Genomic DNA, 15853 nt, shown 5'->3' on the forward strand with positions numbered 1-15853 from the left:
AGGGGAAAGGATTTCCTCATACACAGCAGGGAGTCCAGGCCTGCCGGGAGCATTAATAGGTGGCAAAGGAGCAGAGCAGAGAAAGCCCATCTCCATGTGTTTGCATCCCAGGCAAGTGGTTAACAGCAGTGGGAGAATGGAGGGGGGCATTACTAATGTGCAGCCCGGCTAGCGTCTCCAACAGGCTCTGCCCTCACTACGCATCTGGTCGCATTGTACCTGTCACGTACACACAATCAAGTTAGACCACTTTCTGGGTGCAACCAATGCTTATGACAAGGCAGTCTATAAAATTTACTTAAAACCACTGTGTTAGGATCTGGGTTTGTTGTGGACCTGTGGATCTGGTTTGTTGTGGAGTGGTAATAGGAGCAGACACCTGAACAGATTTAAATTGAAAAGTGGGTTTTTTTAATGGGTGAACTTGCAGACATGTACACAGATAAAATAAAGTCCAGAATATTAAGAATATGGTGATGATTAGAAACTGTAGTGAAGTAATAATAAACAATGTCCGGTTAGTGGCAGAACTAATAAAAAGTCTTTGTAATCCAAAAGGGTTACTGCAAAGCTGCAGATAGGAAAACAGTTACTGATTGATACTGGTGAGATGAAATCCAGAGAGGTATAGAGTAATTGGATTAGCAGCAGCTGATGAATTGAACTGAGATGGCTCAGTGGAGAATCAGAGAGCTAGGTAATGGAGGCAGTGTAGGTTCAGGGTTAATTGTACACAAAAGTCCTTTGGCAAGGAAAGGGTAAGTAGAAGGTGCAGGATGGTTCCAGCAGGAGACTGGGAGCAGGCAGAGTGGTGCAGGCTACTTGGAAGCTGGGATCCAGCAGGAGCACAGGTGAGCACTCAAACAGACAGGTTTACTGGAGCACAGGAACTCTCTCACAGCATACGCTGTGAAACACGTTCCACTGGCAACTATGGGAAGCTCTGAACTCCCTTAAGTACCCAGTGCAGAATCGTGATAGGTCAGAGAGAGCATGTGACACGCCAGGACTGGAGCAGCTAAGTCACATGACCAGAGGCAAGATGGAGGTGCCCATACCAGAGTGGAATGGAAACACCACCAGACCTACCCCGGCCAGAATGACACAGTGCCCACGGAACACTTCGCACAGCCAATGCCCACCGCCAGACACCAGCCCCTCCGCCGGAAGGACCACGCCACAGCACCCTCACAGGTAATACCCATCGTCCCCTATGCCGGGATACCCTGGTCGTGACACACTGACTTCCCAGTGGCGTGGAGGTACTTTGGGCCTGATTCAGAGAATGCACGCAGCTGCGAAAATATAGTAATGTCTGCAAACATCACCCGAACATAAAGATGCCCAATGCTGTCTTCTTACGTGCATACGACGACGCATACCTGCATAAATATCAGTACCATCGCAGCACATCGGCGGCCATCTTGGCCTTGTAGCAGGTCTGACCTGCCACAGCCTTGGGAGCTCTTCAGACACGCAGAGCTGCATATGCACTCGTGTGGCTAATTTATGCACGCCCATGGAACGGCGTTTAAATGGACAGACACGCCTGCGTTTCTCCAACTACTCCCCCGTCACCACCCCCAAATGCTGACAACCTGTCACTCACTCTGTGATGGATTCTTATGTGCGTCCGTGATCGCAGTGTGATCACTGCGCATGCACAGTGCGGCTTATACGCATGCGCGATGGAAAACGATTGCTCGATTGCGTGCGTAATCACCTTTGCGTCCGTCTCTGAATCAGGCCCTTTGTCCTTTATGTCTCAGTGACGTCAGTAGTTTTTAATAGGCTTTGATTCAAACCACAAAATAACTACATCTCTTTGCAGGTAACTAACAATAGCCTTTGTCTGAAGCAACAAGAATAACCTTAATTTAATCAGGAGAAAAAGACAGACACTTAAGATATTGTAAATCTGCACTAAACAAACTCAAGATATTATATAACACAGGGAAATACTGAGCAGACAGAAATATGGCTATTAAAACATTTATTTTTTTCCTTAAATAGTGTTCTCTCTCTTTATAAAACATTTCTTCAAATCACATTCCAGTCACCAATGCAAATAAACAGTCTCACACTCCAAACACATCTTTGGCATTTGGGACTCTTTAAAACTCAGCATCTGTTATTACATATGGTACAAAATATTTAGGTTTACAGAAATAGAAGCATACATTATATATGTATATATATATATATATATATATATATATAATATTTTATATATATATATATATATATATATATCCACTGATTATGCTCAAAAATTTATTAAATAACAATAATTATAAAAACAAAAAAATCATTATCAAAGATTCTTTCCTCACACACAGACCTGACAAGTGATGAGTGCATTTTAAGTACATCTCTATAGCCTTTGATGTGGCAGAGGAGGGTACAAGCTGAAGTTCTAATACCTCTTGGTGCTGATCAGTGTGCATACCGCATTACACGTTACAAAACGTTCTGTTTGCTACTAACAAAATTACTCTGAAGTTCAATTACCTTCAATAAAAGGGAGCACAAATCACACAGTAAACTGGATTGCCAAATACTGACAAAATGATAAGCTCAGAATGGTGAAAAATAGTCCCGGTGTAAGCACACAAACAATAAAATAGAGAGTCATAAAATAGGGCCATGCATTTTAACATCGCAATACCTGCACAGCAATATTTTACATGGTCTATCTGATCTCTGTAGGAAAACTTCCTAAATACACTTCAAAAGCAGCATTATTCTTAGGATACTGAATTCTCCTTATATTTCCCTATATCGCACATGATGTAAGGAATGTTATCTTATATGTTGAGTCTTCTCTTCCATGGCAAGTTTAGCTACCCCTGGTGGTGTATACAGTGCCCTGCAACTCTGAGCAAATTTTAGCAAATGCATTCTTCATGGCCTGGTCTAGGTGATCTTGCAGCTGTTCCTGGTACAGTTTTTGGGGGGGCTTTGTGGTGGACGGATAATCTTGGCTTTTTTGAGGCTGTGTCTCTTGTTTAAGTTGTTGGCAGTGAGCGAGTAAGATCGGCCGTGCATCATCCTTGCGTTCAGTCCATTGGCCATAGAGAAGGACTTTAGATGGCTTCGTAAGGCAACTGGGAGGGGAAGTTTGTCCACCAGGTGTACAGGGGTGCAGGATACGATGGCACGGCAGCAGAGGTCTTGCAGGCTCAGTACTGTCAAAGGATCCAGACAAGATCATGTTAAAATTAATAGGATTACTGTAAATAAACTTATTTCACATGTTTTACCAAATTAGGTGCTCACATCTTTAAATTAGAAGGATATTACAAGTCACCTGCCATGTGAATATATGTATACATTCCTGTATTAACAGCAGTATCATGTGTTTTGTTGTCATCCAAATCTCTTATTCATGTTGTTTTAATTTCCCGCCTTGTTTACTGCAGCCTTTTACTCTTTGGTCTTCCTCTATCCCGTTTCTCGTATCCTCAGTGCTGCTCCTTATTTCATCTTTCTATCTTGTGGATCTGACTCAACCTCTCCTCTTTTTCAGCTCCTTCATTTGCACCCCTTCATTCCAGTCTAAGCTGCTCACCATCATTTTAACCACTCTTTCCCTTCCTACATGTCAGACAGCATCTTATCCCACACTCCCACTCACCCTCAACGCTCTTCCTCGGACTGTCGCCTTTCCTCCGTGCTTATTACCCCTTCCCACTCCTGCATCCTAGACTTTTCCCTTGCTGCTCCCCTCCTCTGGAACTCACTTCTACCAGCCCGAAGTCCTTCAAACGTGCTCTGAAACTGCACCTGTTTATCAAGACCTATCAGCCCTCTGTCCTACGTCCTTATCTCTTTCCAGTTCACTTTCCAGTTTAGCCTTATTCCCTCTGACTATAAGCTCTTACGAGCAGGGCCATCCACTTTCCATGTTTCCATTGTGCCCCCAATCAATCAGCAACCCTGATCTTGTCAGTCTACTCTACCAGGGCACTGAGTCATGACTGCTATTACTACCCGTCATTCAGCTGAATAGAGATCTCAATGGTTGCTTTGTTTACATGTACTGTCTCTTTTAACATATTGTTTTCTTTGTGCGTTCTACTGTATTTTGCCTAGATGGCACCACAGACACTGTCTGGCATCATTTAATATATAAACGAGAATAAAAAATAAAATCACTTCAAATCAGAAAAGGGATAACAAGTGCCGCTTGGGATAGGCAATGATACAATCATGAGCGATTTATTTCTAATAAAGTGAAGCAGTGGAATAGAGACACATGAAATAATACTTCTTATTTTTCATTTGATCTATCTGGTCTGGAAACACGGTAAGCACTATGTTGTCATGGCTAATTATTTGCGGCTCTTCGGTTAGATTAGAATACACAAGTAAACTCATGAAAAGCCATACAGGTGAGGTCATATATTTATATCTACAGTGTAGGTTTATTTTACCATGTGGTGCACACAATATATGTTCTCTTCTCCTTCTATGGTTTTTCAGTATGTAGAGAGAATATAGAAATTTCATATATGAAGTCATCAGTACAAGGAAGCACAGGTGGAAGCTCTCACTATTTTATTAAGCTGTCATTCTCACCAATATCATGGCAACAACTATATATAATCCTTTCATGAAATAGAGCTGTGATCGATCAACAGTTTCAGTGTCAATATTACAGACAGCTCCCTTCCCCATGTTAGGGTAATTACATTATAAAATATTAATAATCTCCCTTTTCTCAAGCAGGAAGATAGAACAAAGGTGAATAATGTCTATAAACCTGGGATATACACCGCTGACAAACTCTGTAGAGGTACCTAGTGAATTGCATTTAACAATCAGGAAAAATATATAGAATTGTTGTTCGTTAATCATAAAATAACTAGTACCCCCTATTAAAATTTTAATTTATAACCTCTCCCTATAGCAACGAAAGGGGCCAGCTTTACAGTATTTTTACTTTCCTAAACTACTCACTAAAGCCGTCTCCTCTCTCTAACGTGCCTATGGGAGGACTGTTTCCAGAAAAGAGAGGATGGAGATTGATAAAAATAAATTAAAAACAACAAAAATGAAGCAGCAAAATGTAAGTATACAAGAACATGTTATTTTATGAAAAATAGTGATGATGTGTCCCACATATACAAATGTAACTTGTGTGTGATCCTTGTATATCAGTGTATTTGTTCTTGTGATTTTCTACAAATTGGCCAGAAGGTGTCAGAGCTCATATAACCGATTCCTTACAGTCTATATTGTGATAGTTTATGAAACTTCTGTAATCACTGCAGTCAGTAACGTGCAATCATCCACTTAATGTGCGATTTTATAGAACCAAATTTAAAAACGGAACATCCCTGTTATTTCACCTGTCCTTATTTGATCTTTGAGAAGCACTTCTGGTATTCTCATCAATAGGTGTAGACAGGATTTTAAAGGCATCAACAGATTTCTCTGTCCAGGCAGCTGGTGATCCTAAACTGGAGGTAGTTGAAATACCGGCGCTCAGAATGTTGCCGGTAAAATCCTGACACCAGTCAGAATCCCGGTGCCGGCAACCAGACAGTAAGTAGTGAGATCAGGGGGAGGGTTAGGCTAAGGGGTTAGGCACTAAGGAGGGAGAGTTAGGTTTAGGCACTGGGGGGGGCTTAGGGTTAGGCACTAAGGGGGGGAGAGTTAGGTTTAGGCACTAAGGGGGGAGAGTTAGATTTAGGCACTAAGGGGGGAGAGTTAGTTTTAGGCACTAAGGGGGGAGAGTCAGGTTTAGGCACTAAGGGGGGAGAGTTAGTTTTAGGCACTAAGGGGGGAGAGTCAGGTTTAGGCACTAAAGGGGGGAGAGTCAGGTTTAGGCACTAAAGGGGGGAGAGTTAGGTTTAGGCACTGGGGGGGCTTAGGGTTAGGCACTAAGGGGGGGGAGAGTTAGGCTTAGGCACTAAGGGGGGAGAGTTAGATTTAGGCACTAAGGGGGAAGAGTTAGATTTAGGCACTAAGGGGGAAGAGTTAGGTTTAGGCACTAAGGGGGGAGAGTTAGGTTTAGGGTGCGGGGAGGGAGTATCGGTGGCAGGGTTAGGATACTTACCCGACAAGTGTCGGTATCCTAACACTGTCGGGATGCCGGCATTGGGATTGTGACCGCCGGGATCCCTAGCGCCAGCATCCCGTACCCAACCCATCCCAAAACATGCGAGTATTTTTTTTCTCACCAGGGAAATAGAATAATGTATGTATTTATAGAGTGATGCTATTATAGAATATGACCTAAAGGTGGCAGAGCAGAGCTGCAGTTATCATTCCCTGATGTTCATAACCATATATAGTCAGTAATCAGACAATTGCTCACCAGGTAAAACAGAACAAAGTCATCTGCATTATAGAAAAACACATCACAGTAGGAGAAGAAGAAACATTAAAAGATGACCCTCCAGTAAGAACCAATAAGGCTGCAATTGGAATGGGTTAAAATCATAAAATGGCTGCCTCCGGTCTGTGTAGGCAATTTGTGCACTCTATCATCCTAGAATGAAGAAAATGTTACTCCCCCACCCCCTGCAATAAAATATGTGTTTTAAAAAGTGTGTTCCCACCTTTGGCTAAGAAAACTGTTTTTTTGTTGATTTTAAAATGTAAAGCAAAAGCCAATTCTTACATGCAAGAATATACACTCTCATTGCCTATAGAGTGACAAGCATTTTGAATGGATTTTACATGAGCACGAGTGAGTTGGAACGCACCTTTGTTCGGCTTCCAGAGACGGTCCATCCCGTGACGCATTAACACTATCCGTGCCAGCTCAGTGAAGGACTCTGTGATATTGAAGTTACACAGAGGGCTGACTTCAAAGAAAGTCATTCCAAGGCGCTCGGCGTAGCACTGAGCTTGTTCTGTGGACACCTGCCTCTTGAATGCCAAGTGTAGCCGGTTCCCCACTAGAATCTTGGGTACCCCTGGTGCATGCTGGGAAGGATTATTAGAATGAATAAAAGCACAAAGCAGAAATACACAAAATGCAAGAAAATGTAAAAAGAGTCAGAAAAACATGGCTTTAAAAAAAAAAAAAAAAAAAGTAGACTTTTTTTGTTAAACCATTTTACCCACAAAATATCATAACGGCTTTTGGCAATTTGTACTACAGTAGCTCTCCTGTAGGATTGGACCAGACAGGCTAGCCTTCACTCCCCACGTGTATCAATGAGCCTTGGGAGCCAATTACCCTGTCTCCGGTTCACTGGTTGTCCTTCCTTGGACCACTTTTTTTAACCACTACATACCAGGAACACCCCACAAAACCTGCGGTTTGAAGATGCTCTGACCCAGTCATCTAGCCATTACAATTTGGCTCTGGCCAGAGTCGCTTACACTTACCCATTTTTCCTGTTTCCAACAAATGAATGTCAGGAAGTGAGTGTTCACTTATAGTCTTATATATCCTAACCCTTCACAGCAGGTACCATTGTAACTAGGGTCGTAGCTAGGGTAGTGCGGCAGGTGCCATCGCACAGGGCACCACAGGTCAGGGGGCGGTGTTTGGGCCAATCAAATTTCTGTTTATTATCATTCTTGCTTGTAGTTTCCTCTTATTTCATCCCCAGCATCTCCTGGCCTCCCCTATCTCTTCCCTGGCCCTTACCCATGAAGCCATGACCTTTTTTTGGGTGCATTATGTCCCTTTGAAAAATGAGGGGGGCGCCAATGCTCTTTCTGGCACAGGGCACCAAAAAGTTTAGGTACGGCTCTGATTGTAACACAATAATCAGTGTTATTCACTTCACCTGTCAGTGGTTTTCATGCTATTGCTAAATAAATTAAATATATATATATATATATATATATATATATATGTCTCAATGACTACAACACAGGAAACATTGTGTATGTTATTACATGTCCCTGTGGACTTATATATATCGGCAAGACTAATAGAACATTAAGAGAGAGAATGGCGTTGCACCGGTCGGCCATTCGGGCCGCGATTTCCTCTGGTGGCAGTGACCAACTGGTGGCTTGACATTTTTTAACCAATGGCCACAATCTTACATATCTACGGTACATGATACCAAAATCTCCACGTGGGGGTGATAGATCTCACACATTATTACAATGTGAGTCACAATGGATCTTTAGATTAGATGCATTAGCACCGCATGGCCTGAAGGAAAATCTAGGACTACATTGCTTTCTCTAGTGTTCCTTTTGTGTTGTCCCTATTAAGGTATGACACCAGTGATCTATTTTCCATGTAGTCAACAGTAAAAACTGTGACAGCAACGGTGTGTAGTTTACATGTTCTTTCTAAACCGTCAGTTTTAATGTATATGTCTTTTTTAAACTTATTCTTGATAGCATTAAGATGGGATTAACTGATGATCTATTGTTAATAACCATTTTTAGGTAGTTATTTAATTTATTTATGAAGATCTGTGTAATTTTTCTTATGATGTCCCTGTGTAGGGAAATGTGATGAGATGAGTGTATTATACTTGTGTCTATGATATCTGATTTGTGGATTCACTTGTTGTTAGTGATTTAGCTAACAATTTTCAAGGTTTTGTCTTTTGTAAATTGTTTGGGCGATGTATTGTGTATGTATCTGTCATGCAATTCTATGCTAATTAGAACCGGTGGGGTGACGGAGATGCAGGCTGGGGGCGGCTCCACTGTCCTAGGACTGATGGCAGGTGCTGGTGTGAGGTGACGTCATGAGCAGGTGACCCGGCCACGGACGCTGCACAGCACAGACCTCACGTGGGGATATGTGAGTACATAAGATCTGTTATTTGCTTGACTAATGTTTTACCTTGATGAAGGGGCAATAAAAGCTCTGAAACGTCGGTGATTTTTTTCACATTTACTGTGTTGCAGTCATTGAGACAGAGTGCCGCCTGTGTGGATTTATATATATATATATATATATATATATATATATATATATATATATATATTTTATTTATTTTTTTGACTTTTTTAAATGACCAAAATATGTAAATAGTAATAATAGATATTTAATTCTTATTCGGAACAATTTCATTAACAAATGTGCATAAAAAACATATGTAGAATAGGTGACATTTTAAATCTGGGGGTTCTTTGTGTGATGTCTCAGATGCAGACCTGTGTGATAAATGTGTAACTGGATTAATGAGCAAGTTTGAGGCAAATTCTGCTTTCTAGGGAGTAGAGCTTTTCTTAATAACCTTATTGAAACCCATTATTCTTACGTACAGCATGAGCACTTTATCAATGTGACGGGAATACGGGTGGGAATATGTGTACGCTATATAAATAACTGTAAATAAATACCTGTAAAAGGACCCGTGCCTATACTGACCACATTGAAAATGCTACAATACTTACTTGTCTGGTAAGTCTGATCTTGGTGCTGTATAGACTTCCTTTATTGGTCGATAGGTTGGTAAAAGTTATGGTAGCCACAGATCCTCAAGATACAAGTCACTATAATAAAAATACAAATAAAATATCATACCTCATCGATCTCCTTTATCCACCGATCAATGCCATCAAAAGACCAGCGGTTGGCGATATCATAGACAAGAATCACACCCTGTGGGAACAAGACAAATTACTTAATTGAAGAAAATCTCTCAAGTTAATCAAGTATGTCTCATTCTTTTCTAATTGTACAGTCTCCGTAGGTTACAGATGGTTTAACATCTGTTTAATGTGTAAGAGGATAAGTGCCTGCTGCTGACGCCAAAACAAACCAATAAAGAGCAACCACATCACTGGAGAACAAAATGGGAGATTGCTGCCAAGTTACTACATTTCCTAAAGCCTTGCTATATAGCTTGTCACACAGCAGTATTACTACATTGTTGGTGGGACACCAAGGTCTGGGGGCTTAATACATTGCTACAAATTAACACAATCCTCTACATCTATACCTGGTACCAGTCACTGCGTTCCTCTGACAGGGATTATATAGGATGGAGTACACAGTGAGGCACAGACCAATAACTTGTCCTCACAGGTGTACATTAGAAATAGGATTTTGTATTGCTCATATAGTGACTGCCTGTACAGATGTAGCCACGCTCATCCCAGTCAGTATGCATGTTGTACGCATCGCAGCATGGATGGCACAACCAGACTTCTATGGAGTGAACGGCGGCTGCGAATGTTGCGATGCTTACGCACCGCGGCAACGATGAGCATGGCTACATTTGTACCTAATGACTGGTCCGTATGTGCCCATATAAGATGATGACTCCAGTAATAGAGGTACTGGATGGTACTGCAGGTTTGTGCCAAGTGCCAGGTTCGAGATGTGAACAGCGTATGCTGACCCAAAACGTCTGCCACTTGAGTCAAAATTCTCACAATCTTATAGGTGACGCAAGACCGCACTTTGTACACTAGTGATTACACAGTGAGGTCATTGCATACAACATGCATACAGACATTACCCTAATGCATGTATAGACTTTTAACATTTACAAAATCTATGTAGAATGTAAGCTATCACGAGCAGGGCCCTTTTCCCTCATGTGCTTCTCGTTCCCCTACTTATACTATCATTTACTCTTAACTCCCCAAACGGCACCTAACACTTGGTTGCTGACGCCCTGCTGCTTATCTAAGTGTTATGCAGCGCTGTTTATAAACCATGTCCTTGTTCCATATCGTTTTGTATGGTTAATAACGATTTTTCTTGTGTGCTCATTTGTTTATGTACTTTGTAAGGCGCTGCGGATCCTTTGTAGCACCATATAAAGGATAATAATAATAATATACAGTAGATACGTCGTCATTAGCTTACAGTGCAGAAGAACGCAATACCAGTCTTGTCCAGTAGAGCTGAATAAAGAGCTTCACTTCAGCCCTGTTGAATAGGACTGGATGGACCCCCTATTGTTACACTGGAGAACATAGGAAAGCACATCATGGACAGAAATGTCCCTCTGTGGGAAACACTTACTTCTGCCACAGTCATAATAGATCATTGTGTATTTTATGTCCTATTTGCCTGTAAATAATGGCACTGCTCTGTAGCATGTACTGAACACAACAGTTCAGTAATCAGTATTGCTACAACTAAAGATGTTAACAATTAAATACAAGAGTTTCGCAATCCGCAAACCACAGAAATATGCAGAGTGCACGGCTGGCCGGAGAGTCTTGGGTCACATACAATGAGCCGAGCCCATAAACATGTCTCTGTAATAACAGACTGTAAGGATTGTGTAACATTTCCTCACAGCAGTGTTGACTAAGAGCCCAGTCTCTCTTATACTAGCCTGAAAGTGAGTGTGGTGCGTCACTGGGATTCTCATAGACGGTCACGTTCTTGGCAGGCTTTATCTTTCTGTGAAATTACGCAGCTTGAGGTTTAACTGAAAGTATATTTATCAACACGAATCTGATGACAAGCAGGAATGTCCAGCTACTTTATATACTATACAAAAATATATACCAAAAACAATCACTGTTTACAGTAAACAGTACAAATATCCACCATGTATAATACCAAATAGCACAAATAATTCCACTCAGGTACATGTAAATATATGGCATTTAACAGGAACGATCAGTGGATAATACTGTATATTACAAGTTATTTAAACAAGCACTAACCTCAACATCTTTCTGTGCCTAATTTTGCATTACACAGGGTAGTATATATACTAGCCAGACTTCTGTGTGACCTCTCTGTGCCAAATTGTGCATTACACAGGGTAGTATATATGCTGTGCCTAATTGTGCATTACAAAGGGTAGTATATATGCTGTGCCTAATTGTGCATTACACAGGGTAGTATATATGCTAGCCATACCTCTGTGTGATCTCTGTGTCTAATTGTGCATTACATAGGGTAGTATATATGCTAGCCATACCTCTGTGTGATCTCTGTGTCTAATTGTGCATTACATAGGGTAGTATATATGCTAGCCATACCTCTGTGTGACCTCTCTGTGCCTAATTGTGCATTACACAGGGTAGTATATATACTAGCCATACCTGTGTGACCTCTCTGTGCATTACACAGGGTAGTATATACAATCAGGTGCATAAATATTGGGACATTGACAGAATTGTCATATTTTGGCCTCTATTCACCACCACACTTTGAAATGAAACAAACAAGATGTGCTTTAACTGAAAACTTTCAGATTTAATTTGAGGGCAATTACATCCAAATCAGGTGAACGGTGTAGGAATTACAACGGTTTCCATATGTGCCTCCCACTTTTAAGGGGCCAAAAGTAATGGGACAAACTAAAAAATCCTAAATCTAACTTTCACTTTGTAATACTTTGTTGTAAATCCTTGGCAGGCAATTACAGCCTGAAGTCTGGAACGCATAGACATCACCAGACACTGGGTTTCATCCCTGGTGATGCTCTGCCAGGCCTCTACTGCAAATGTCTTCAGTTCCTGCTTGTTCTTGGGGCATTTTCCCTTCAGTTTTGTCTTCATCAAGTGAAATGCATGCTCAATCGGATTCAGGTCAGGGGATTGACTTGGCCATTGCATAACATTCCACCTTTTAGCCTTAAAAAACTCTTTGGTTGCTTTTGCAGTATGCTTCGGGTCATTGTCCATCTGCACTGTGAAGCGCCGTTCAATGAGTTCTGAAGCATTTGACTGAATAGGAGTATATAATATTGCCCGAAACACTTCAGAATTAATTCTGCTACTTTATTCAGCAGTCACATCATCAATAAATACAAGGGAACCAGTTCCATTGGCAGCCATACATGCCCACGCCATGACACTACCAAAACCATGCTTCACTGATGAGGTGGTATGTTTTGGATCATGAGCAGTTCCTTTCCGTCTTCATACTCTTCTCTTCCCATCACTCTGGTACAAGTTGATCTTTGTCTCATCTGTCCATAGGATGTTGTTCCAGAACTGTAATGGCTTTTTTAGATGTTGTTTGGCAAATTCTAATCTGGTCTTCCTGTTTTTGTGGCTCACCAATGGTTTACATCTTGTGCTGAAACCTCTATATTCACTCTTGTGAAGTCTTCTCTTGATTGTTGACTTTGACACATATACACCTACCTCCTGGAGAGTGTTCTTGATTCGGCCAACTGTTGTGAAGGGGTTTTTCTTCACCAGGGAAATAATTCTCCTGTCATCCACCACAGTTGTTTTCCGTGGTCTTCCGGGTGTTTCTGAGCTCTCCGATGCGTTCTTTCTTTTTAAGAATGTTCCAAACAGTTGATTTGGCCACACCTAATGTTTTTGCTATCTCTCTGATGGGTTTGTTTTGATTTTTCAGCCTAATGATGGCTTGCTTCACTGATAGAGACAGCTCTTTGGATCTCATATTGAGAGTTGACAGCAACTGATTCCAAAAGCAAATGTCACACCTAGAATCAACTCCAGACCTTTTACCTGCTTAATTGATAATGAAATAACGAGGGAATAGCCCACACCTGTCCATGAAATAGCTTTTGAGTTCATAGTCCCATTACTTTACGCCCCTTAAAAAGTGGGAGGCACATATAGAAACCGTTGTAATTCTTACACCGTTCACCTGATTTGGATGTAATTACCCTCAAATTAAATCTGAAAGTCTGCAGTTAAATCACATCTTGTTTGTTTCATTTCAAAGCCATTGTGGTGGTGAACAGAGGCCAAAATATGAAAATATCTGTCAATGTCCCAATATTTATGCACCTGACTGTATACTAGCCATACCTGTGTGACCTCTCTGTGCCATTTATGCACTAGCAGTGGTCCCTCCTTTTTGCCTGTACTTTTGTGGGGAGCTTTGCAAGCAGATGTACTAGGCCATGTACTTTGCTATACCATGTTTATAGAGGTGTTTAAGGACAACTTATATAACTGTTAGTAGGGGCCCATTATAGATCTATCACAATTTCATCACAATAAATCAGAGCTTAAAATATAACTTTTCTTCTTCGGCTTCTGTAGTTGCAATGTACAGTTCTCTGCTCATAATAGCATATGCCAATACACAAACATTCCTGTAATTTGTCTCTCCTGAACGAGAGCAAAATAACTAATCAGTTCTGGGCTCACAAACCCGGACCCTTCTCTGTCCATGGTTATTGTAAAGGTCCAGGGTAGATTCCAAAAGGAAACATTGTGGTGCCCCTATTAGGCACATTCTTCTGCTCTGCTCACTGCACTAAGCTCTGCATAGTGTTTGGTAGTTTATCACTCTCCATTTTATCAATCAACTCCTAACTATCATGTTTCAAACACAGCTTGTAACATGACAGTTAGGAGTCGAGTGATTAAATACCAACCACTTTCCAGAGCTTAGTACATCTCCCCCTTTGAAAGTGGTTTAGTTAGCATGAATACATCACAGATGGCAGGTCCTTCACGCCCCTGAATTGTTATACACACTAGAACATGAGTAATATCGCATTAGCCCAATCCATGTTGTTAGTTGCTCATGAGTATTTGGCAGGGCCGCAATTATCTCCAACCCTAAGTATACTGAAAGTTTTGCATCCATTTGGTCGAATGTATGTGAATTTGAGGCTTTTCTGTAAGATTATGTATTTTCCCTCCTTGTATGCCCCCCCTTTTTACTATTACAAACCCTGTTTAAATATTGCAAACCAACAAGAACAAGTTATAAAAAAAAAAAGAAGATACTGTGAAGTGACCTCTTTTATACAAGTGCGTTAAACTTAAAAATACCAACTCACAGAAAACTGCTAAGAAAAAAAAAAACGGAATAAAGTCACATTGGTCTACAGTATTTATTAAAATGCTTACAGGTTTTTCTTTTTTTAAAGTTACTTTATAGATATGGTGCTAGTATTACATAATGTATGACCCTAACCTAATTTACACATTATATTTCCACTACTTTGATAGAGTTAATACGAAACAGAACGGTTTTACTACTTCTGTACTCCATTTTTCTCTACACCATTTTTTTATAGAAGAACTCCCAAATATTCATACAGAAACGATAATGCTTTCCAAATAAGCAGCTTTTAGGCTAATGTTCTTATGGTGTCCTCTATGAGCATTAACAATATGGATTTATTGTTTTTTTTTTTGTGCTAGAGATTTACGCTGCAGAAATATATATTGCATTAGTGAGTCAGTCTTGCTAATTTTCCATGCCAAATTCCTCTATTTAGTTGGAATGGAGAAAGGAAACTGCCTGTACAGGGTCTATAAATCATGGTCATGTGTCTCCTGTCCAGAGCTTATCAGCATAGTACAGGCAGTTGAGGGAATGGTCCTATTACCTCCCCAAACAACCATTGGACTAAACTAATCAGTATACCAAAATAATCCTCTTAATACCAGACCTGTTATTAAAATATTGTTGCCAAGTCGGAGTCACCCACTTGCTAATTGGTTAGAGATATTTACATTTTAAAGGGACAATCAAAGAATACTTGGAAAACTATAAAGGGACAACATATGTGTCACCCCTGTTTGTCTTCCACTCCCTTTTAGAATGTAAACTCTTACGAGCAGGGCCCTTTACCCTCTTGTGCTTCTCCCTGCTTTAGTTTCATCTACTTCTTACTCACCACTAGGGCACCTAACACTTGGTTGCTTATGTTCTGTTGCTTATCTGGGTGTTATGGTCACTAATGTAGCAATATATATTACCCATGTCCTGGTCCTGTAGTGTATTGTTCTGTAAGTCGCTTGTCTACAACTTGTTTATGTACTTTGTAAGGTGCTGCGGAACATTTGTGGCACCATATAAATACATGATAATAATAATAATAATAATAACTTAGCTGTGGCAATGATTAGTGGCAATGATTAGCATGCTAACAGAGAGCTACATGCAAGTTTGGCAATAATATGGTCATGGTTGTGTATATCTAAGGTGTTGTATTCAGATACTATTGTTTGGTAATATCTGCAAGCATTACAAAGTTCTCCTGGTCAG

The 15853-nt window shown here is 40.7% G+C and overlaps 1 protein-coding gene across 2 annotated transcripts in view; it reads right to left on the minus strand.

The window, feature by feature from the left end:
* Positions 1-388: 388 nt before the first annotated feature.
* RAB40B (RAB40B, member RAS oncogene family) overlaps positions 389-15853 on the minus strand; it is a 144742-nt gene continuing 129277 nt past the window's right edge. For both annotated transcript variants that reach the window (XM_088468631.1, XM_088468632.1), the window contains exons 5-7: positions 9467-9544; positions 6717-6939; positions 389-3188 (exon numbers count right to left, since the gene is read on the minus strand). In XM_088468631.1, coding sequence (XP_088324757.1) covers positions 2917-3188; positions 6717-6939; positions 9467-9544 — 573 coding nt within the window. In that variant the 3' untranslated portion in view covers positions 389-2916. The remainder of the gene's footprint in view (positions 3189-6716; positions 6940-9466; positions 9545-15853) is intronic.

This window comes from Taudactylus pleione, unplaced genomic scaffold (assembly GCF_031769625.1).
Source record: "Taudactylus pleione unplaced genomic scaffold, aTauple2 ptg000012l, whole genome shotgun sequence".
NCBI classification, from domain to species: domain Eukaryota; kingdom Metazoa; phylum Chordata; class Amphibia; order Anura; family Myobatrachidae; genus Taudactylus; species Taudactylus pleione.